The sequence below is a fragment of the Drosophila santomea genome, chromosome 3R, assembly GCF_016746245.2.
Source record: "Drosophila santomea strain STO CAGO 1482 chromosome 3R, Prin_Dsan_1.1, whole genome shotgun sequence".
Lineage (NCBI taxonomy): Eukaryota > Metazoa > Arthropoda > Insecta > Diptera > Drosophilidae > Drosophila > Drosophila santomea.
Window position 1 is genome coordinate 8,685,750 of NC_053019.2, and position 24,178 is coordinate 8,709,927.

Below are 24,178 nucleotides of genomic sequence, written 5' to 3' on the forward strand. Positions count from 1 at the left end.
TTTTGGTTTTGGTATGTAAATAAAAGAAACAAATGAAACGAAAAACATTTAGTTAGCAACTTTATAAAAATATTGGCAAAAATTTGCCGATTTTTGCGTAAATACTTAAGCCTAAATATGTATGTCAAATTGGTTCGATAAAAGTGGTTTATTGATAATGAGTTCGTTTGGAGTGGGAAAACTGTCATTCACTGGGAGTACAAAGTGGAAATGTGAGAAGATAAGTATTCAAATTCGTATAAATGCAGATCCTAGATCTCTTGAGATTAAATAGTGTACTTCATACATTCCCTGGAATGACAATTTGCTTTGCTTTGTAGGATTATGTGGTACTCATGATTTTAGCTACACGATTACACACATTTATATGTACATATTCAACGAATAGCGGGCTACACGCAGTATTATTGTTCTTGGTCATGCTACATGAGGAGTTTCGGGTCTTATGAATAATTTAGTACGAACAACTACATGCGATAATTACACAGAGAAGGGCTTGATAGGAAGGATAGAGGAGATTCAGTTGAAAAGTCTTGTGCCCCCAGCGAATTGATCTATATAAATCAGATCTCGCTTCTTTCGGACCTTTTCCACTTTTCAACTAAATTAACACCGATTCTCATGCAATGCATTCGTTAGTTTGGCCAACATTGTTGTTGGAATCAGCATTATTAACATGGCTATTATTATTATGGCTATGGCTGTTGCTGTTGCTGTTGTTGTTGATGCTCCTGCTGTTGCTACAATTATTGTTATTGTTGTTCAGGCTACTTGAATTATTGAGACTGGCTATTTGACTGGTGAGATTATTGAAGGCCAGCGTAAAGCTGCCCTCATCCGCCAAAGTGCCATCACTGCTCTCGTGTCCATTGCTCAACCCATTGCCATTGCCATGGCCATTGGCCAGAAGATTGCTCAGTGATCCCGAGGAGGAGGAGTAGTTGCTTCTGCCCTGACCATTGCTAATCAATCGCTGCTGTGGCTTGGCCATCGGTGCCCTTTTGGAAGCATTCGATGCATCTGCAGCAAGATGCTGTTTCTGCTGTTGCTGCTGCTGCTGCTGCTGCTGCTCCAGCTGCAGATTGCTGTTCTTGCTCTTGGCCAGATCCGGCTGCTGCTGCTGCTGCTGCTGGGGCAGAAGATTCAGACTGGAATCGAAGAGATTCTTCTGCAGCAGCAGCTCGTGGTAGTAGTAGGGCGTGGTCCTACGTTCCACCTGGGCATTGGACCGCAATCCATAGCGGCTGACTGCCGATGGTCCGGGCTGAAAGGGCCTCATGGCGGCGTTTGAGTGATTCGATTGATTCACGGCACTCGTACTGCCGCCATTCGAATTCGAGTTCAAATAGCTCTGACTCATTAGATTTGGCTGAGAACTGTGATACTGGGAGTTGGATCCCTGGCCATCCATGGCCAGAACACTATCATCCAGTGGCATCATGGGAGCGGGCTCAACGGGCGGTGCCAGGCCACTGGGCATCGAGGAAGCGGGCTTTATGATCGGCACCATCGTATAGGACCTGCGATCTCGGGGCTTTTCAGCCAAACTCTGGCTGTGGGCGTAGCCCACGGGCGGTGGGCGTGGCGGCGGAGGAGTGTGTGCCTGGTTTTGGATAAGCGAATAGGATTTGCTCGGATTCTGGCTCAGATTGAGATTCAGATTCAGATCCTGCGAGTAGCGTGGCACTGAGGTAGATGAAATGGGGCGGCAACAAGCTAGCTGGCATGGCTGGGCGATGTAGGGGGGGGGAATAACATTTCGGTGGGGGAATCGGGGAACTGTTAATATGTTTTTTTTTGTTTTTTTGAATACGGTACGTTGACAACAATCATGGGCATGTTTGTAAGTGTGTGTGGTTGTGTGTGTTTTAAAAAACGAATAAGAAAAAGTATCGAAAGTAAAAATTAGAATATTGACCATAACCATTTGTAGAAATTATAGAGTTATAGGGGTTTCAAATTAGTTGGAGGAGTCCATTCGGTAAATAAGATTATATAAGATTGGAAAAAACTATTGGACTGGGATATCATCATTATAACTGAAACTATATCAAATAAACTGTAAAAAACATTCCTTTCTTAAATATTGTTGTCTAAAGTTTTTATGTATACGTATTATGGTAGTTACTAGTGTGGACATGTTAATTGACCTCTAATCGTGCTAAATCGTTCTTAGTTTTGTTGGAAGGGAAAGAGAAAGCCAAACTGGTTTTCTATCTATTCAGAATGCAGTTCCTAGGTTTTTGTGTTAAATATTTAGACCTCCTAAAACCTACATTTCTACATACATTAATCCATCACCGGCTGGGACAGTTAGGTCATCGTTAAGTTAGAGATTACAAAGTTATCAAATGGAGCCACGACATCCAGTAGATGCTTGGTTTTTAATTAGACTTAAGGACTAGCTACATTGGACAATACTCAGACGACGACTAGGATGGACTTGAGATCCGAACGGGAAGCAAAAGACTCACCTTGGACTCGGACATCCACACGGCGCCGCTCTGCTGCAGATCGATCGAATCGCGCAACTTTCGGTACCAGGACTCCTCGTCGCTCAGCGCGATCTGGGTGCTGAAGATGTGCGACCAGACGCGCTCCAGTTTCTGGCACTGCTCTAGCAGCTTCTTGGAGCTCTTGTGGGCCGCCTTGGGTAGTCCGTGGCGCAGCTGCTTGATCACGTGCTTGCTGTCTGTCTTCAGGAAGATCACCACCGGATAGAACTGGGCGTAGTTGAGACGATCCACGGCATTTGGCGTTATATCCAGCAGGGCGTGCTTGCCACGATCCATCACATCGCGTATATTCGAGAGCCTGACGATGCGGCACTTTCCACTAGTTGCAGCCGACTTGTCGTCATCCTGCAGTGGAGTCGAAAACTTGTCGGGGAAATCCTTGGCCAAACGCTCGCGGGCCAGATCGGATACGGGTCCGAACAGCACTACGGGTCGCACGAAGCCAGGATGGCGGAGAACGACACGCTCGTAGGCGGGGAATTTGGAAATGCTGTCGGAGAAGACCACATCGTCCCAGTTTTCGCGGGACAGACTCTTCGAGCGTCGGTGCGTCGAACTGTTGGTTAACAAATAAATGTTATTAAAGATTCAATTTATTAAGAAGACCAATAAACTCACCGTCGTCGCCGGAAGAAGTTGCCTCTCGATTCGTTGGCATTCATCTCCTTCTTGGTGGCATTGAACTGGGCAGTGGCCAGTTCTTCGGCCCGCGACTTGTTCGGTATAACGCCGCGCTGCATCTCCTGGTGACCGCGTCCGATCTTCAGCACCTGCCAGGAGCCGACAACGCCATTGTGCAGGGTGTCGATCACCCGGAACACATCGCCCGCCTTGAAGGCCATCTCGCCTTTGGAAGGATTATCGCAGTGGAAATGTGTCTTGATGTGGAAGGAGTCGCCACGTTGGTTGGTCACCACCTCGTCGTACTCCTCCTTGCAGTACTGCACAATCAGATCGATGCGATCCTGCAGGCTCAACAGAAAGAGCACAGCCTCCTCGCGCGTCACTCCGTTCATGTCCATGTCGTTGACCTTGAGGATCTTATCTCCGGGCATTAGACCCTGCAGCGAGGCTGGAGATCCCGGCTGTACGGCAGTCACAAAAATACCGGCTTCATTGCCGCCGGTTAAGCGGATGCCCACGCTTCCCTCCTTCTGGAAGGAAATGAATCTCGGCTCGGCACTCTGGCGCTCCTCGTACAATTGCCTGCGAGAGCTGTAGAAATCCTCTTGAGCTGCTCCTCCGCTGGATCCTCTTGGTGGTGGTGGACGTGGCGGCTCGTCGATGGCTGCACTCCTGCCACGCGTCGGTGTTACGGGTCTGTCCAGCTGCTGCAGAGATACCCCATCCATGATGGGCCCCCGGGAGCGACCTCGCGGTGTGAGATTGCTCTTTTCGTCGTTCAGCCCATTGCCATTGAGATTGGGACCATTGGAGGTGCGTGTGGGTGGCTGCACGTACAGATTCTGCGAGGAGTAACTGGCTCCGCCCGGCAGATATGGATCTTCGAGATTGTTGTTGCTGCCGCTGCATCCGGATACCTGAGGCTGATGGGTGGCGTATATATTCGCCGACGCCTGGTGGCTGGCTGAGTTGTTCAGATTCAGTTGGCTAACAGCTGCTTGATTGGTGATGTCCCGTAGAACCACTAGATTCAAGCGCTCCTTGCAGCCGTCGATGATCTTCTTCGCCTCCTTGAGACTCATCGTGTCCCCGCAATTGGTGTTGTGGATGCGGGTGATGATGTCACCCTCTTGCAAACTATAACCATTCGCATTCAGTTGCTCGCGAGCCTTGGAGGAGATCTCCTTAACAAACAGCCGGCAGCCGAGCACCACACCGTAGTCATCTTTCTTTCCGCCCTTCGTGAGGGTCACCTTGATGGGCTGACCACTGCTGGCATTCTGCACCAGGGAGGAGTTCAGGGAATTGGGTTGACTCAGACTCGTCAGGGGGGTGGGTGCAACTCCTCCACTTCCGTTGGCCATTAGACCAACCGAACTAAGACTGTGCGAGTGCTGATGCTGCACTGCACCTGCAGCATTAATGGGATTGAGGGGCACGCGACGCTTGACCACCAATTGGACCGTGTTGCCACTGTCGCGCAACACCTGCACCGCGGTGGCGTACTCCACGTTCTCCAGGGAGACGCCGTTCACCGAGATTATCCGATCGTTGACTCTGCAATGTGGAATAGAAATGGCTTTAGTGTCGGGCGCAATAATATGGATCACTTGGCTTGGTTAAGTAATTGTCGGTCGCGTAGCTCGTAAACCCTGCCCTAATGACCGAATCGTGACGAAACTGGGAGAACAGAGGTTTCTGTTTCTGTTTCTGTTTATATGCAGGTCATTAGAAGCGACCTTGTCCATTTCTACACAGTCATTAGACCTGCAGCCATAATAAAGGAAACATTTTGGGATAGTCGCAACTTGGAAATACTCAGGAAATATATTGGCCTCTATTGAAATTGGTACGAAGGTGACTATAGTAATCATATCAGCTAGTTTATTATTTAAAAATCACACTGACCTAAATGAATAGTATATGAATTTAATTCATAATGTTATCTGCCTGAATATATATTTTCCAGTGGTTTACTATCACATGCTTGCATTTGCTCAATGTCACAACTGAGTACAGGGTATTGAAAACAGTAGCACACATGATATTCAGCTACAGATGCAAAGATACAATTTGTTTCGGATCATTGAGTGCAATGCGATCGGACAGGTAGAGATCAGACTTCTCACTCTCAATCCCCCAGCAACTTGAAGTGAAATCAGGTTAGTTTCGGATTGAAGACATACGCTAATAAACCGGCAATTGTCTGAGCTCTTCAGCATGACTAGACCAGACTGGAAGTAATGGAGAATACCGAGGCGTCTGCCATAAGCGGCTTCCATGGATTTCTGAGGAATACGAGTACCGCTGGCGGTACTTGGTTTGTTTGTACAGGCCTGAACAATTACGGTACGTTCTTGGAACGGAACACAGAAGTGGCATTAAGTGGAGGAATGAAAAGTAAAAATGTAATAGTAAATAGCACATGACGAATTAACGACAAGAATGTTATACTTTAGATACAGATACAGATACAGATACAGATACAGATACAATAGGTGTGTGTTGCTCTCGGCGCGGCAGACAAAGTGCCTAATGATACAAATTATATTGCATGTCTGAGGCGAAACATAGCCATAATTAAGTTGTCTACGAGTGCAGAAAGAAGCGGCAACCGAACCAAGTCAACCTGAGCCGCGTTTTACTTTCGGTTCGACATGGCTGGAACCATTCGCTCTGTTCGGAGCGGCTTAGCTATTAAGCTGGCCAAAAATGCGGAAAATGCGCCTTGGAATGCCTTGAGTTTGGTTGGAAAAACTCAGTTGTGTGCTGAGAAAACTGTGTTACACAAGTCTACAAAATATATAGATTACCTTCATTTAATACAAATAATAATTGGGTTGGTAAGTAGTTTGTGAAGCAAGCTAGGATGGCTATGCATAAAAAATCGTATTTTCGGTATATTTATCATTTCCAAGTGATTAATTTTTCTTAGTGAATACTAGTTGCAGCGAAACTTTGGCCATAGTGAACCCACATGCTCTTAGCCAGCTTTTCAAAGACATGTGCTGGGCTGCAGCTAATTTCCACTTGTCTCCGCGCACTTGGCCAACAATTTTCCAGCCTCGGCAGCGGGATTTTCCTTTTGAAATCCTCCGGCAGTCGCAGGTAAGGGACAACGTGAAAATAGTTCTCTGCATGTCTGGGCCAGGGTAAATAGTTTCTTGGGAAAAAAGATTATGACAAGTCTACAATCACTAGAGCCTCTTCGCTGTCTATTGAAAAACGCTTTGGAATTTTTATTATCGCCAAGAGAAACAGCTTCAGAGGCACCGAGTTCGAGTTGTCGAGGCGTTGGTTTAATTAAATACCTTCTTATTTTTTTTGGGGACCGACTCTACGTGAGTTTGAAGTATTGAAGTGTGCGCATTTCGGGTTTTATATTTGAAGGAGTGGGTATACGAAAAAGAAGAAAAAAAGAAGTTCTAAGCCCAAGATTAACGATGTCAATTGTCAGCAGCATGTCGGGAATTTATAATGCCCGTTTTCGTTTGGAGTAGAGAACAACTAGTTCTGGGCAACTAGAAGCCTTCTATACTGTATTTGATCAGCCTGCATGGGGGTCTATTCAGCATGTCGGACTTATTCCGAACAACAATTAGTTTCCTGCCAGATAATAGTTCAAAATGCATTGAAAAGGTCTGCTTCCCTGCTTCCTAAGGGGTCAGTAACTTCTGTTGAGTCATCCCGCGGTCGTCGTATCGAATACTCACTGCAATCGATCCTCGGCGGGGCCACCTTTCAGCACATCGCTAACTGCTATCGAGGGATCGCCGTTGGCGAAGTGCGGATTATCACGTCCACCGGAAACGGCGATGCCGAATCCATAACCCGGCACCCGAGTCACTGCCACCGTGTGGTACTCCCAAGTGGTTCGATCACCCTGCAAAATCGAGAAATAATATAGAATATGTTAGATGCTTTCAAATTTTAAACAAAAAGTACATATAGAATATAGAAAAAAACCTAAAAAATTACTATAAATTTGTAGTAAAAATTGGTGGGTAAAATCTCCTCTCTTTGCTGCCTTTCCCAATTTATTTCAATATAGTTTAATTGAAATTTGTTAAGGACGGCTGCCAGGCGGAAATGCACATGTGACTTCCGCACTTCCATTATTTCTACACACTCTTGTATGCGACCTGTTGCCCATTCCCTTGAACGACCCATGAATGTTTAGCCACTCGGACACGATTCAATTTTATGCACTAGAGGTTCCAGCAGAAGTGCGTAAAGGGGGGTAGTGGTGGTGAGTTGTAAAAATAATAGTACAAATAATGAAGGAAATAGGACTTGTTGGGTGTGCACTCGCTGTGACTGAATGGGAATTTGTGGAGCTTTTGCTTTTCATTTGTTGTTTTTCTGACTGAGACACACCTGACACAAGAGCGGAACTAAATAAAGCTGAAAACGATTTGTGTACGAATGAATTCTATTTGGAAATGCCACGAATGCAGTCGAATCTGCATACAAAAAGTCAGCAGAGATAGAAATATTTCATTTTCTTTAGCACAAAAGTAGTTTGGAATGAAGGATGAACAAGAAATGGGAGTTATAAACATGTAAATGTACTTTTTAATGGCTAGCGTAAATATTTCTTTTCTCATCTCAAGTTTTCTATTTTAATTATGAGCAGTGGACACAAAGAATCGTTATATGCCTGCATTTGTGATTCTATTTACAGTGTAATGCTGGGAAAATCAAATACATTTAGTTCGCCAGTCAACAACTCAATTAAATTAATGATTTCAATCGGCTGGCACGCACTTCCTCACCCAATTTACCACCTGCAATTACAAAATCATTTTAGTTTGACTTCATTTACCCTCACAGCAGGTGCTCCTCCGCCCAGCCAAAATCGCAATTCGACACACTTCCCCCATATGGGGACCAACTCAATTGAGAGTTCCAGATCCAGTCATTACACAAATCCAATATACAATGAAGATAAATCAATTAAAGTCAAATCCCATCAAGCTGTTGCCCAATCCCGTTTGCATTCAATTCACCGTGATTCACTCGACAAAACTCCACAAAAACCATTCGAAAATGCAATCAATTTGGGATCTGTCGTTCAGCGAGCCAGCCAATCCCCTAAAACAACAAAATTTAAGCGAAATTTTCATGCCTGTCTCAGGTGGGCGCCACAAACCAAAAAGAAAATAAAAATATATATAATTTTAACAGACAGACGAAACACGACGCATCCAATTACAAAAAGTCGGAATAACATACCACGTGTGGGCTGGTATAAATAATAAACGAAATTAACTAACAAAAATACAAATTTGTGCAGTCGCGTGGGCCAAGCTGAAGCTAATAAATATTTATAAAGTTATAAGTCTGCTGCAGGTGTAGTAGCTTCATAGCTATGTATACATATATATGGATTTGCATCGGACTTCAGTGCACATCCACATCTGCCCAGAAATCTTTGGTTATGCTTGGCTAGCATAAAACAAAAATAAAACGCGAGGGAGCCGAAAACATGAAAGAAGATTTATGAATACGTTTGCTGGATTTTTGACCGACTTTGTGCATTTTGATGGGGGCGGTAAAATTATAATTAACTTAATTGCAAGTGAAATTAGTTGGAAATTTAATGGTGTGCAGCAGAAGTAAGGCGTGGGTTAAAGACTTTCTTTATAGAATGGATATGGCTCATAATTAATCAAGTCGTGTGTGCGTTGCCAAGATTTTTCCAATGAAGTTTGGTTGCCACATAAGTTTCCCCGATTCTAAGCTGTAACCGTAACCTTCATCTTCATCAGATTGTTTATCTAGCTGGTTCTGAGACCCTAACCATTCTCTTTAGTCATAATTTAAGTCGCAACCACTTGATTTATGGCCCAGTTACACACACTACACTTTTGTCTTAATCACTTTAATTATAGGGAAAGAACTGAGATGTTTGCCCCTGGTTTTTGCTTACCACCAACATGTTGTTTGGAACATAATCCGGAAACTTCATCGTGTTTGCTTTTATTTGGTTTCGTTTGGCCGCAAATTGAATTGTATCTCAAACACTGCACTTTGAGCGAATCAAAGCAATTAATTTGACTATTTAATTGGTGTCGTATGACATGTTTATAGGGAGTGTAATCTCACTTGTTTGCTTTGCGATATGAATGCACGTAATTTGGCCACTTGAAGCACACACACACAGACACAGAAAATAAATATATATTTTTTAACAAATGAAAATAATAAGGCACAGAAAAATAAATAAAATGCAAAAGTTGAGGAATTTTGCGATAATAAACTTTCGCAGCTGATGTCACTTTCAATTGTTGTTAACACACACGAAATGGGTAGTAGAATATGTCAATTCATTCGTGGAAAATCCCAGCTTATTGAGGTAATGATTTATAAATAAACTTTTACTTATTTGCTGCAACTTCACGCCATTCAAAGTTTGGTTTCGATTTCGGTTTCGAACTCGATTCTATTCGATTATATTGGCAGTAGTTTTGCATATGCTAATGTCTGGTTGGCAAGAAATATCTGAACGAGGCGTCATCGAGTGACTCTCGGAGATACTTTACACTCCCATATAGTTTCGGTGCAAATTAGCATGAATAGTCACCAACACCGAGACAATCGCTACGTGGATAGCAAAAGTAGTTCATAGATACACTGAATATATCTCTCTCTTTATAGAGACATTTGCATCGTGCAAAAGGTTTCTTGCCGTCAAGAGGCAAAAGCCAATGACCAGCAAACTTTGCGTTGCAAATTTGGAGCGGCGTGCAACAATCGCTCGTATCTGTCGGATGCACCGAAAGTGAAATGTTCACAGCTGCGCTCCGCTGAGCATTACGGATTGCCTTTTAGGTCTTGGATTGCGGATTGCACTGGGCCACGGTTTCTGGTTGCCGGTTGTTAGAAGCCCCTAGTGATTCCTTTTTCTCTATAAGGTATTTATTAAGGGTTTGCAAATATACCGATTTTGGACTTGATTTATCTAATTAGGAAGGTTTGTTGCATAAAACCGTTGCGTAATCATCGAAAATAACATATGCACTTTTGGTTTGAATTGTTTATCTTTGTTGTCTTGTTAATTTTTATATATATCGTAAAATATCCTTAGATTGAGCAGACGAAGTGTGAGTGTACTTAAATAAAGTCGTGCTCTAAGTGATATTTTTTCCTAACATCTTTTGCGAGTATCTGTTGATTATAATGCCACCGCGCACTTGAATAAGCTGAGCCAACTTATTAACATTAACACTTTCGTAATGAACCAACACAACACACACAGCAGATGGAAGATGAAGAGGGGTGCAGATAGATAGACAGATATTCGTATCTCTCGGATACGGCGCGCCGTCGCAGTTGTCCGCTGGCGGCAACCGTTGACGTTGACGGCTTGAAACACGCTTCGAAACTGTTTTTACCTACGATTGTGGACTCGTCGATGTGGATGCCAAATGCCAGCCAGCAGCAGGCAACGCGATCCAACGAACGAAGGCGCAGCGCAAAACAAGCACGAGAATAAATACCGGAATGTGTGTGTGCGGTGTGTGGTGTGTGCTGTGTGCTGTGTGCTGTTGTATCTGTGAGATACGAACGTATCTGGGTGGATGGTGTTGGCGGACATGGGTTCCACTTTTAAATTAAAAGGCCGGAAAGGCGAACACGTAAATGTAAACAAACCAAGAAAGAAAGAGAGCCAGGCGAATAGAAAATATTTGATAAAATTGTGTATGAAAGAGATTTTCGGATTCGAGTTTCTTTTCACAAAGTGCGGGTCTACAAAGAGTGCCTTCGTGTGTGTGTGTGTGTATGGGTGTGGAACGTATATGTGGATTAAAAGAAAAGGGCTGTGAGGAAGGGAGTTTGAAAGAAAATGATCCGGTTTGATGTCTGGAACTTCTGCCGAGGATCAAAGGAGATGTGCCACATCAAACAAAGGGCGGAATTTCACCATGAATTGAAAGTAAATGCGAATAAATATTAAATTTCATCATACAAATACAACTGAATAAACTAAAAAACCTCTGCAATCGCTGCACAGAATCTAAAACTTCCTCAAGCGATGCAACAAATCTCCATCTATTCAAAGATTTTTCACTTTCTTTGCCGCGCCACTTGAGAAGTGCTGAAAAGTTGAAAAGTTCATAACTTGAGAAAGGCAACTTCAATTCAATTAACTCTCTCTCTCTCTCTTTCGTTCTGCCCGTCTTGAAAGCAATCCGAAAGAACATATGCAACCGGTCAACAATGGCATATTAATTCAATCAAGAGGTCGCTTATTAAACGTTTAAACGTTTAAAGTGACAAACATGAGACTCCGGAGCGAAGGAGCCACAGAGATCACTCCATTATGCGACTACTGAACTAAGCTGAACAGAAATGATATGAACTGAAGTCGCGAGTGACAGCAGAATATTCCGTGAATTAAATTCTGCACATTGAAGTGCAAGCGATGCAGAAATTGCTGCATTCATGAATTTTAGAGGCAGCGAAAAGCTGAAAGTCAGCTTTAAAGAGTGCCACGGGTGGAGGGTTTCATATGCAGATAAACACTCACAGTGGAGCTTCTGTATGGACAACTATGAATGAGATGCTATAACTCAGCCCTTCTATTACTTTAAAGTCTACTTCCTACTGAAATTCACTACCTTGATTCTTGGTTTAAGTCGTCAAAAGTTATTTATTCCAGTTGCGCTTATACAAGCTGCACTGTGGGTAGTTATTCATACATGTAGATGGGTAGTTGTGTAGAGCAAAGTAATCCACCATCCAGACTGTCAGCAACTGAGACAGACTGCAACCGACTGCAGCATCCCCCCGCCTTCTCCCCCGCCCTAAGAATCGCGCATATTTATGCAAAATTAAAAGCAAATCAACAAGGCAGTACGATTTCCATTTGCACACGCCATCAGCATAGTTTTTCCCCCACAGTTCCCCCCGGTTCGTTGGCAAAAAAAAATATGTAAACGACTCTGACGCCATTGCCAATACCACAAAAAGCGGCCAAACAATAGAGCTCCAGTCTGGAATTCCTATAAAGTAGAATTTCTTGTTGGCGGCGAGTGAACTTGGTGCCAAAATAGTGGGGAATAAAAGAAAAGCCCGCCGTCTCACACTCGGTCAGCAACAAGCCAACTAAAACAAAGGCAAATATTGTTGGCCACCGATGATATTGAATTGCTTAGTTGGGGTCAAGCGGGCAGCAGTGATATACCATTGCATACCATTGCAGATACATAAATCATAGAGTGCCCCAGGTCAGATCGCATCTAAATGATCGCTTAGATTGGTTCAACACCTACTGAGATTCGAGAAAAGGGACTAAACCTTTTTTGAAGACTGGGCTCTCACGCAATTTATCAACGATTTAATGAATTTTTAATCTATTTCTATTTCTTCTGGTCTATTGGCCGTGTTGTACAGTCTGTTTCTGGGATCCAGTGAGATCGGTCAGGTAGGAATCTCTATTGCTAGCGGCATTTCAGGTACCTAGGAGGCAGAAAACATGTCGGGACACGACCTATGTGGATGCTATTCCGGTTCCTGACACAAGTTCCACGCAAAGAACCCCTCTTTGTGTTTTGTGTACCTCAATTGATAAACAATTGACTCTTGTGCATCGCACACATATATGTATATACAGGCACATACAGGCTCAAAAATGCAATCAGCCATGACAATTTTAATTTAAGTACTCCCTTGATCCCCTTTCCCTCTATTTATTCTGGGTTTCTGTTTTTTGTGTGTTTTTTTTTTCTCGGCGCAGGATAAAGTTTTGTATATAAAACTTGGCAGGGCGGTTGAATTTTGCCAGCCAAAAAGTTGTGTTTTTCCCGTTTTTGCCTACTTCTTTTAAGCTGCATTTCATTTGTCGAAGAGGCACGAACGCGAGTAAATAAGTTGGCGAGCAAAGGATTTTTATCGAGTTCTGTTCTTGTTTAATGATACACCAGTCTGTTTGTGTTTTTAGTTGGCCTGTTTGCAATAGGGTGGCTCAGCAGATGTTGAAGTTTTTGTTTTTGTTCTTTCATTCAATGAAAAGTATATACACATGTTGGAGGAATTACTGGGAATTTCAGCGATTTACTGGCGAAATATATTTGTGGATTATCGAATTTCTCAATAACATAAATCAGTTGTCGGATGAGTTCTTAAAATGATTGTCACTTGTTTGGGATATGTGAAAACTCGATAGTGTATCTAAGGTTTTTAAATTCTGTGGAATATTTTGCATAATATTTGTAACGCTCTTCACTTGTTTACCCGTTTCCAATAAATTTTAAATTCGACCATGAGCCACCATATTGCCACATTGACACTGCATGTGAGGCAGCTGTGACTCTTCTACTCGGCAACTGATTCGCATGCATGGCAGAGGTCCTTGGACGTGTTCCTGTGCCCAAGTTGGCCACTTGTCTGCTGGGTGTTAAGCGACATCAAACAGTGCTTTTACCCCTTCGCCGCCTTACGCCTCTGTGGTTGGTTGCACAGGAAGCGGGGACTGTCGGGATTGTGGGGCATGATTGGAGGACACCACAGGCGTATCCAACTGGTCGAGGTGGCGTTATCCTGGCGGCCACGTAGATGACATACGACTTGTCTGCGGCGATTACCAAAACGGAAGGACGATGGCCCGGTGGTAATGGCAATGTGACAAGGTGGGTGGAAGGATAATGGGTACAGTGGGGCTGAGCAGCCCACCCACTTGACATGTCGAGGCCATTTTGGGCAAGAGCTTTTCAATAACAAAATTTGCATATTGCCTGTGCAGGCACTGGAAATAATCGTGGCAGATACTATTTTACATTTAACTAGAATGTGTTTAACAATTACTTTACATCCAGTTGAAATAGTTTTTTAACTCTTAGAATATGATACATTTGAACATACATAAGTTAAACCCCTTGCGGCACTGATCTACTTTTTTTCCAGTGCATTTGCGTCAGACCAAATAACGCGTCTGAGTGTTTGTCCTTTGGGGAGCATTTAACTGGTTTTATGCCGTCGCGACGTGTTAATGTTTTGCAGTCAGCTTAAAGCTTAAAGTGCGACAATCGAAAAGCGAGGCCCAGCATGAATTTGAGTCGAGAATATCTATATATGTAAGTGTATGAAAACTTTCGAACCAAACTCGGTGCGCACTCATGGGCATTTTTTTGTTCGAAAGAATTTCTATCTGTGCCCATTTATCGAGTGTTTTCTATTGTTCTTTAGTTTTTCGCTTTGCGCGTGGTACGTGCTTGAACTACAAAACTCTAGATTTCATTTCATATATATAAATTAGGCACCCCTCACCCCCCTCGCGTTGCAATTGAGTTTCCAGCAAAGTGCGTTCATGTGTTTGAGTTATGGTGCGCATGCGTGCCACTTGGAAAATGGGAAATGGAAAATGGAAATGCCCTCGGGAGTGCATTCATGTCTATAGATAGATTTTAGCTGTCTAATGGAAATGACCTTAGGTAACTTATTTGGGTCAGCCGAGCAGGATGGATTAAACTCGGGGGCAGACTCAACCAGAATTTGGTGTTTCTTGAAATTGGATATCTCGAGATCAAACCCTTATAATCCAAGGTAACAATGGAGAAATGTGGCAAACGATAATGGGATGTTAAGCCAAAAAGGGAGTAAAGTAAGATCTTTTGACTGAAAGTAAGATCTTTGACCAAAATGAAAACCTTTGCTTCAAAGCACAATATTATTATATTCTTGTGATAAACGTTTGAACGAAATTTTGGAGTTTTTTATATCCTCTTATATAAGAAAAACTCAGATTAATACCCATGAATAAGAAGATGATCATGATTTCTTTGATTTATCTACAACCTTTTTAGTGTTTTAAGGAGATTACTTTACTTAGTCGATATCTTAAAGGCCTCCAAATCCTTAAAGCTTCACACTTTGACTCCTCGCCATTGTTATGGGCCGCATAAAAAACATTCGAGCATCCTTTCACTTGTCAGGACGTGTTGTCCTCAACACACAATGAGGCTCTCTCTATGTGTGCCTTTCTATGGCCCAGAGCAAACACCTACTCCATTTTCACTTCTTTTTGTATAAGAACGATGTGTAAACAGGAAATGGGATACAACAGGATACAACAGGATACAGGCTACGGAATACATTCTACATGGCTCTTACATCTTGCTACTATCTGTTCTTGCCGTATGCAAAAAGTAAACACTCTGAAAATGAGTGTGTAATTTTCCAAGGCAAACAAGGAGTGAGGGGACTGAACACGAAGGAAACATGAAGTGCCAAAGGAACTTGGAAAATGCCGACTGACACGTCTCCGGTTTGAAATCATTGTGTCACATTCTAATCACTGTGTGCATTCCGACTGGCAAAAGTGGAGCAAAGGTGAAGTTTCCTTGAGATCCCTGACATCGGAAAATTATGTGAGGCTGGCTGGAAAACGTGGCATGGAAATGTGAAAAGCAAATCGAGTCAATCGAATTGAAAGGAAGAAACGAATATAATCAAGGAATGTAAATATGATTTAGACTTCAATCAGCTATCTGAAATTCTCTTTTATATTCCCATAACAATGTGTAATCAAGCTCGAACTTTTGAAAGATTCAAATGTTTTCAGAAATTAATGAAATTAATCATCATGAGCATATGTACTTTTCATTAATTTGCCTAACAAAACGATCCATAAAAAACAAATTCCATAGCAATTAGTGTAACTGATTTTAGTATGCACTCAAGACTATACATTAAATTGAGCATTTAATTTTTTAATCCTTTGCCAAAGCAATTCTCCACTCAGCAATTAAATCGCACATACGAGTGTTCGACTTAAAACAGATCACAAAACCCACGCGAAGGCATGGCATTCAAGTATCTCTTTGAAAAAAAACAGACTGGAAATGTCCATAATAGTTAATGTTACTCGTTTGTAATATGTATATGCAAACTATGTGGTAACCATCAACACCGCAACAAAAAAAAAAGAAGGAACCACCACAGACGATTATCGATACCCACGCAATCGATTTAAGTGCAATTTGCATGGCTGCGGTGTCACTTTAGTTAAACGCCATGAAAATAATTGATATGGCTTTTGGGGTGCAGTGTTTGGAAAATGCATTCATAATAGATCGAATTTTCCTCACAAAGAAATACTCAAATATTCTGCTGAAAGGCTGTGTAATACACAGTGTAGGCTTGATGTCCACACCTTTGATGCATCAATGATTCGTTTGGGCCACCAAGCCGATCGCAATGAAGTGCAATCCCATGGAATCTCGTTTCTGCCTGGGGAAGTCAAGTGGAAAATGTATGAAAAACTGAACCCAAATGACCCGTCGCCCCAGCGCACCAATAAACTAGCTTACAATGCATGGGAGAGTTTGGACCCAAAGTCCATCCATCATGTGAGGCCATAATGAGCCCGCAGCGAATCATTCACTAGTCGGGAGAAGGTTCTTCCTTAATTATGCTGAAATTATTCATACTCACGAAAATGCCCAATGGGCATGCAAATTGTTTTAAAAGAACGTTTAACTCACCTGAAAAGAGAGGGAGAGAAAACAGAAGCAAAATGTTAAATAATTATTTAATTATAAGCATTATAACTAATAGTAAAAGGGCCCTGCGAAAAAATCCCACATATCATGCATATCAAATTGGTTATATATTTCCCAAACCCAAATAAACAGATTATACTCTATTTTGTTTACCAATGAGCACATTGTCGATTTTCAGGTTTTTTTTCCAATGATTCATAGGTTGCTGAATCCATCAATCTTTGGCTTTATCTTTGTATTCAAATTTCGATTGAGAAGACGGTCAAAAGCGAATCAACATAAAATGCGTACGTATATCTGATAAACACTTTCAGATAGCGTCCAATAAAAGTTGAAATTAAAAGTTAAATTTCGCAAAAATGCGAAACAAATCTGCTCACAGAGTTTGTGGTTCTTTTTTGGCTCAGTTGGAGTCTTCGTTTTGCTTTACCCTTCGATGTCTAATGTTTTATTCAGCCGGCTATTGATTTGCATATAAAATTGCTCGTTTGCATGTCTCGCCTGCTTCTGTTTTATCCGGGTTAAATATTATCCACGAAAGTAACTTTCACATGTAATTCTCTTAATTTGCGCGAGACAGAGACCTAAATATTCAAATTTAACTTTGACATTTAAGTAGGCGACTGGGAAATCGCAGACTGTGAAATTAAATGAGCCGCATATGGGCAAGAAAATAACCAAATAAATGTATTAAATTCATATTTATTAAATTCATCATCAACTCCAAATGGAAATTCAATTATTTCATTAAATATTCATATTCTGTGTCATCGTGGAACCCCTCTTATGAAAATGCAATGCAAACAGCGAAAAAGCCAATTACTTTTATCAGGTTTCGACAGCTTTTCAATTGTATAAACAAAAAAAAAGCTGGCAGACCAACTGCCAGACCAAAAATATTATTTATGACGAAAAATCAAACGAATAAATACTTGGCATAAATCGAAACAAAGGAAATTTATTGCAAACCAAACCGAAAATGGAACAGGAGAAGAAAGAGCTCTTCAATGGACATCGAGAGGCGTATGCATCACAGAGTGGCCTCATGAAAAGGGAATTAATTGAATGCAAATGAGGAAAGCCTCATGAAACCCCAGGTATTGAGCCAGGTGTGTCGGATTATGCATGGAATTCGCTGGATACAGCGGTTCTGCCTGAGTGATGTGAATAGATTGAAGTTATGTCGACGTATGGGAGAGTTACTTATAAATGCACAAAAAGTAAAACTTCCTCAAAAGGAGTTAAAGTAAAGGAGTTAAAATTTTGCCAGCACTCCTTTAATATATTTATTGTAATTTATTTAAGTAATTATTTTCCAGTGTATGCAGAATGTGTGTCTTTGCTTTAGAACAGGTTTTTTCCTTATAATTATGAATCAGTCGACAAGAATTTGAGACTGGGTGCGGTGTGTGTGCGGTTTGGGGCAGCGTGTCAAGTGAAGTTGTCTTTGGTTTTGTACTCGTACATATATCCACCAACTGCAGACACAACTACAAATTGTGACCATTCATTTCCCAATCAATGCTGCTACTACCTCAAAGCTCAGTGTTTGTTTCTGAGTTTCCATCGAGTTGGTTTCGTAAGGGGCCAAATCAAAAACGAGAAAAAAAACTAAACAAGTCTTGGCCACCACAAAATGCAGCTTTCAACGCATTTTACATGTTTTATTGTGCATTTTTTCTAGTCTTTAAAACTATGCAACTCTTTGCAGAATGAACCACACATATCTTGGCCTGATGGGGTTTTGTTTTGGGGTTTTGCACCAGTCGCAGTCTGAAAATCCAGTTTAATGTGCTGCATCTAGATTGTCGCTTTTGATTGCAGATTTCCACTTCAAAATGCTAATAAATCTTGGCTCTTAATAAGATCGTTTTGCGTAAATGTTGTGAGAAATGTTTTTTTTTTTTTTTTTTTGCCATGGCTCTGAGAAGTGGAGCAGGTGGAACGAGTTAAGTATTGGAAGGCGAAATCAGATATATTTATTTGTATTAACATAAATGAAGAGTTTTCACTTTCAAGGGTAATGTTCAGTAAAACATCATGTTCGCTAAAAGTCTTTTGATAACATAAGCCGAGAGGCTAATATCTTGCTTATATGCCAACATGATGAAAAGAAAACCCACTCCCCTGCCAAAATCCTGTTGTTTTCAATCAAATTTTCACATGAAGCCCTACCCAACCCAACCAGGGAATTACAAAGGAATGACTTCATCAAAGTGCAGCCAACGAAAAAAAAAACTAAAGTTAATTTGAAGCTCACGTGACTAACACAAGACAGAAGCTAAATTAACAATTTTACAGCTGCAGTTGGCGGGCGGGGAAAGTGGAAAAGGGTTTTCCCCGATTGCAGGCCCAAACAAATTGGCGGCCCAACATGGCAGCATGGCAACCAACTGGGCGGAGATACATAGACATGGATACAGATACATAGATACAGATACAAACGGATTTCCAGGGTGCTGGGTAATTGCCTGAACATGGGAAGGGCCCGTAGCCCCAGCGAGTATAAAAATCACTCAATTGGCCCCATCCGAGATCAATTCAATGCAATGCAGTTCATGGCCTCATGACTAGATAACTTTCCAAAGTTCGACTGACTGGCAGCTGCAGCATAATGGCGTTAAATTACCAATATAAATCAATGGGTTAAACATAACGAAAACCAACACCCGCATCGCACCACACACACACACACACACGGAAAAAGAGATATAATATTAGGGAGCGGTTTTTCTGGGGGGGTGGGAGTATCGAAATCTCAGAGTCTCCAAAGGGCACCGGCTATCGTTTACTTAGCCAGCAAAAACCAGTTCAACAACTTGACTTGGATGCTGGCCAAAGACTTTTTCTTTCTTTTGAAGCGAGTTTATTTTTATCTGAGTGGAACTATGGACATACATACGAGTATGTATGTATGTACGTGTATAAGACCCGGCTCACTCAATCCTTTGAGAGTTCTCGAGTCTTAGGGCCACGAATCGTGTTTCTGGTTCTTGGCTCTCTTATTTTATTTCCAGATCGAACACCAAGATCGCTTTTTTCCTTTTCTTCATTTTTTTTTACCATTTTTATGGTCGTGTGAAACTGGTTTGTGCTCGATGTGGTGGTAGAGATTCTTTATGGGCCTGCTGTATTTGCTTTTCCAGAAATCGGTTTAAAGGATTTCACAAACTTGAGCAGCGGCGAGCATAAATTGCGGTTTAAGGTGCTCGAAAATGTCTTCATAAATATGGGATATCTGAACTTGGCAATGGGGTATATGATAGAAATGAACATCTTGTTTATGAGGGGATTAGAACTTGGGCCAACGGATTTTTCATAAGTTATACTTATATTTCCCATGACTGATCATTGGACTTCCACTTTCTATGGCATCCGCATATCGAAGATTCTCATAACTAGTCATTAGCATTGGCATCTAAACGCCATCGCTGAAAGCTCATAAAAACAAGAGTTGAATCCACGGAATGTGGCCAAGTCAAGTCGGTTAACTATAATCAATACTATATTTTTATTATTATTTGCAGTCATGAATTATGCATTCCAAGCGGCGCTTACAGATTGCTGCAGGTCTTGAGTTCAACTCAAAAAGTGAATGTCATTTTATGTCTAGTCTAAGCAATGTCAAGTTTTTTAAGCTGGCTGGCTGATCTTGATGGGAAATATTTTGAGTAACACAAATAAAATTAACCATCGCTTAAGAATCCAATAAAAATATATTTACAAAAGAGTTTAAAAAACCACCTGCTTTTGTTGACTTTCTTTCACGAAATTTCCCTATCTGCCTGGCCTATCTGAAATATTTAAAAGCTGTTTCCACATTCATTTTCAGAAAACACACGAAAACCTGAATCAAAGTTTCACTTTCGAAATATTCATTAACTTAACGACTACAAGTTTTTGGGTTGGCAATTTCTTGGCCCATGTTTATTACACTGCTGACGGGTTGAGGTCCTCGACTCACGAGGTGGTAGTCCTCTCACTCATCAACTGCAACAATTTGTGGTTTTGTTAATTATTTCATAGCAGAGCTGGTCATATGGAATTACACACTTTATGTTAATCAACAGTTTCCTTGGACTTCCGTTTGTTTTTCGCGTTTTCCTTCGATTTTATCATTGGCAATTTTTGTGATTGAACTATTCCGGTGAAAATAAAGGGGCTTCGCAGTGTTATCAAACTTTTGGCATCGCTCTAACCATCAATTTGTGCAGTTGAAACCTCAAACTTTGTTCGTGTTTTTTTTTATTTTTGTTGCCTTTTCTTTATAACCTTTGTGGCTGGGGGTTGTCTGTTCATAAAAAGTTTCCTCGTCGTGTTTTTCAATGCATTTTCACTTACTGCAAACTTGGCACTTTTTTCCCCATTTGGCCTGGCTTTTTGCTGATGAGGTGAGAGTTTTCAAGCAAATAAAGAGTGTAAACAGATTTTGCCTTACTAATGAGCGGCAAAGCGGGGAGGGAGAAAAGGATGGTCTTAAACACACTTTACATGTGTTTCTTCAAGTTAATTAATTAAATTGTTTTCAGAGTTGTCCATTTTGAGTTTTCTTGTTAATTAATTAAATTGTTTTCAGAGTTGTCTATCTTGTCCATATTGAACTTTTCTGTTAATTAATTAAATTGTTTTCCATTTTAAATTTTCCTGTTTGGTGATATCTTATGATGAACTAAAAATCTTATGATTTAAGATCTATAATTTTTAATATTGATTTGATTTAAATTTTTATTTTAAGTGTTTCTATTGGTCATCGCTCTATTTCCTAGCTTAAGGTGTCCATTTTGTTCTATTTAATTAGTCTGTTTATTGCTAATGATGACATTTAATTACACAAATAAAAATGGCTTTTGGGCATTTGTCCGTCAATTAAACTATTAAAGTTGATTTTAGCAGTTCAACAGCTAACATCTTTTAAAGAACATCTACCTAATAACATCCAAAATAACACAAATATGTGCACATTTTTTGCAAATATGCATACAAATATCCATAGAAACTCCAAAAACCCTCAGAAAATTCGTTGGAATTCCGGTCTTTACCTGTTGCTGAAATGATTCATGGCGAAAATGATTGTTTGGCAGGACGAGCTGGTTGCCCGATGCCGATCCGCTGACTATATCCATTTTGAATTGATTAATTTGCGCGTCTAATGGAGGTTACTGTGGTTGCTGCAATCGCTGTTGCTGTTGCTATTGCTATTGCAATTGCTAGTGCCACATGTTGCACATTTGAAATCTCGCTGGCAGAAATGTAAATGCAAGATATTCACAGAAACTGGTTTCAAAGCACTTGGTTAAAACATTTAACTGGCAAAGCACACGAATGACACTTGAATTACATTATTTCTTTGGGGTTATTTTCGTGTAATTTTCGCTTTAGGTATTATTATTCGTGTGGTTTCCTACATATCTTATTTCTTTGTTTTTTTCTGCTTAATTAATTGCAGTCGCGAGACGCGCGCGTGACAAACGAAAATCATCGGCAAAGTTCGAAACGACAAAAAAGTACAGGCGCCCCCAACGAAAACGGACAAATCAAAAGAATCGAGAGTGGTGTGGTTGGGGTGCAAGGGGGGGCCAATACAAAAATATTGAAGAAATCGCCGCGATATTTGGTAGAAAAATTCGTCCGTTAATCGCGTCCACTCGCCAGCAAACGTTGGCCACTTTTGAAATAGACTCAAGAAAGCAAAAGCCGACCGACGTACGTGGAAAACGTTCAGTTCGAAATATGCTCAAAAATGCCCACTCACCAATACCCCCACAGGTTTGTGCGTGCATGTGAGACAGGTAAGCACACATATATAGACACACTCACACACCTGCACACAGGTAGACGACAGAGACACGTAAACTTGTTGCTGGCAACATGAACGAAAAATGTTGCCCGGCAACTTTTCGCTGGCAACCCGGTTTGAACCTTATTTTATGGGACACGTTTGCCACTGTGTGTGTGCGCTTGTGTGTGTGTGTACAGGTGAGTTGTGTAGAGTTTCGGCTCACTCAAAACGCTCGAATGTGTGGTCAGGCGACAAAGCTACAAAATCTGAATGAAAATGGGCAGCACTGGCAACGGGTTTCGCCTTGATTCGAGACTCCTTTCGTTAACCCTAAAAGTTTCGACATTTCAATCCTTTGAATATGATTTATAATACAATTTATAATATATTTATATATTTATGGGAATTCAATTAAGTTTCGACATGAAATCTTGTTCTTTTAAAACATACTATTTATATATTTTCAGTTTTTTTTTTTAAATTAATAATATTGTAATAATGTACTGTAGGTCCACCCATTTTGGATGTATATCAAAGGGTTAAGCAGGAACTTATCCCGGCATATGTTCTCTCTTTTTTTTTTATTTGCCCCCCTTTTTGTGCGAAGGAGTTACGCAGTTGTTGTTGCTGTTCAAGTTTGCAATCAAAGATAAAAGAAAAACTTGGCAAAATTCTGATGATGTTGTTGTTGGTTTTTTGCTGCTGGCAATGCAGCAGTGTGAAGTTGGTATTTATAGGAATGCTGGTTGCTATTGTTGTTGGCCGAGCTGCTGTGAATTTGCAATGAGCGAAATGGTTAAGGAACTTAAAAAACAGGTAAAAAGGGAGCTCAACAGATGGCTGCTGAAGTGCAGTAAAAATGCAATGAGTCAATGGCTGTAAGGGCGTTATTCCACATAAATATATATGTTTTCGATTCGCAGATATACCACGAAATTCCATAATCTTAATAATTGAAGGGCAAGGAGGGAAAGGAATTTCAATTGACTAGATGAAGAAAAACTTTAAAGTATTTTACTAAAAACAAGGTAAATAGAGGAAGTACAAACATTTTCTTTGACTTTCAATTTGTAAGATAGTTTTAGCTCAAATTATTTAATTTTAACCCCTCTAATGCATTCCAAAAAGTGCTTGATATTTTCTTTTTATAGTCCCATGTCCTAACAATAACAAAAGAAAATAACTTTTCATTTTGCTCAAGTGGCTGCAGTGAGTAGGCAAAAATTCCAGAGAAATGGTAAAGGAAAAGCGGAAAACCCAAAGACCAATGGGTCAAATAGTTGAGTATTAACCTAGGTCATGCTGCAACTACATACATATATACAAATACGTTGCAATAATGAGTTTCAGAAAATGGGAAGTCAGTAAACGTATTTCAATTAAGTTTTTGATTAGTTCTGCCCGATAACGTCCGTCTAGTTTAGATGTTTTTGTTTTTATTTCCCAAATTCAATTACCTCAAACTGCTTTTTGGAGGCGCTGATTTTTATCTAGTAGACGGGACTTCGTTAATGACCTGGCTTATGTGAAGCAATTACCTAAAAACTTAATGCACTGCCATTACTTTATATCCCCGTGTTGTTTTTGTCTTCCTATTTGTATTTTCTTTGAGCGGTTGAGCACGTGCAACATTTCAAATGGTCGGTGTGTCTTTATAATTTTGTTCGTTGTCATTTTTTTGTTGTATTTTGACACAATTGTTGCTCTTACGAAAAAGCTGAAGTCGGTGACTTCGCCACCTGGTGGCTACTGGC

The 24,178-nt window shown here is 41.0% G+C and overlaps 1 protein-coding gene across 11 annotated transcripts in view; it reads right to left on the reverse strand.

Annotated features, from left to right (window-relative positions):
- The window catches only part of LOC120454101 (tight junction protein ZO-1), an 86,799-nt gene that overhangs the window by 9,139 nt on the left and 53,482 nt on the right, over positions 1-24,178 (reverse strand). For 7 of the 11 annotated variants that reach the window (XM_039639113.2, XM_039639112.2, XM_039639114.2 and 4 more), the window contains 3 exons: positions 6,854-7,023; positions 3,135-4,697; positions 2,475-3,072 (listed from right to left, as the gene is read on the reverse strand). In XM_039639113.2, the coding sequence (XP_039495047.1) occupies positions 2,475-3,072; positions 3,135-4,697; positions 6,854-7,023 (2,331 nt within the window). Of the gene's footprint in view, positions 1-2,474; positions 3,073-3,134; positions 4,698-6,853; positions 7,024-9,072; positions 9,287-10,399; positions 10,515-21,684; positions 22,316-24,178 lie in introns of those variants that run through there. The other 4 variants (XM_039639118.2, XM_039639117.2, XM_039639116.2 and 1 more) reach the window with 3 other exon arrangements.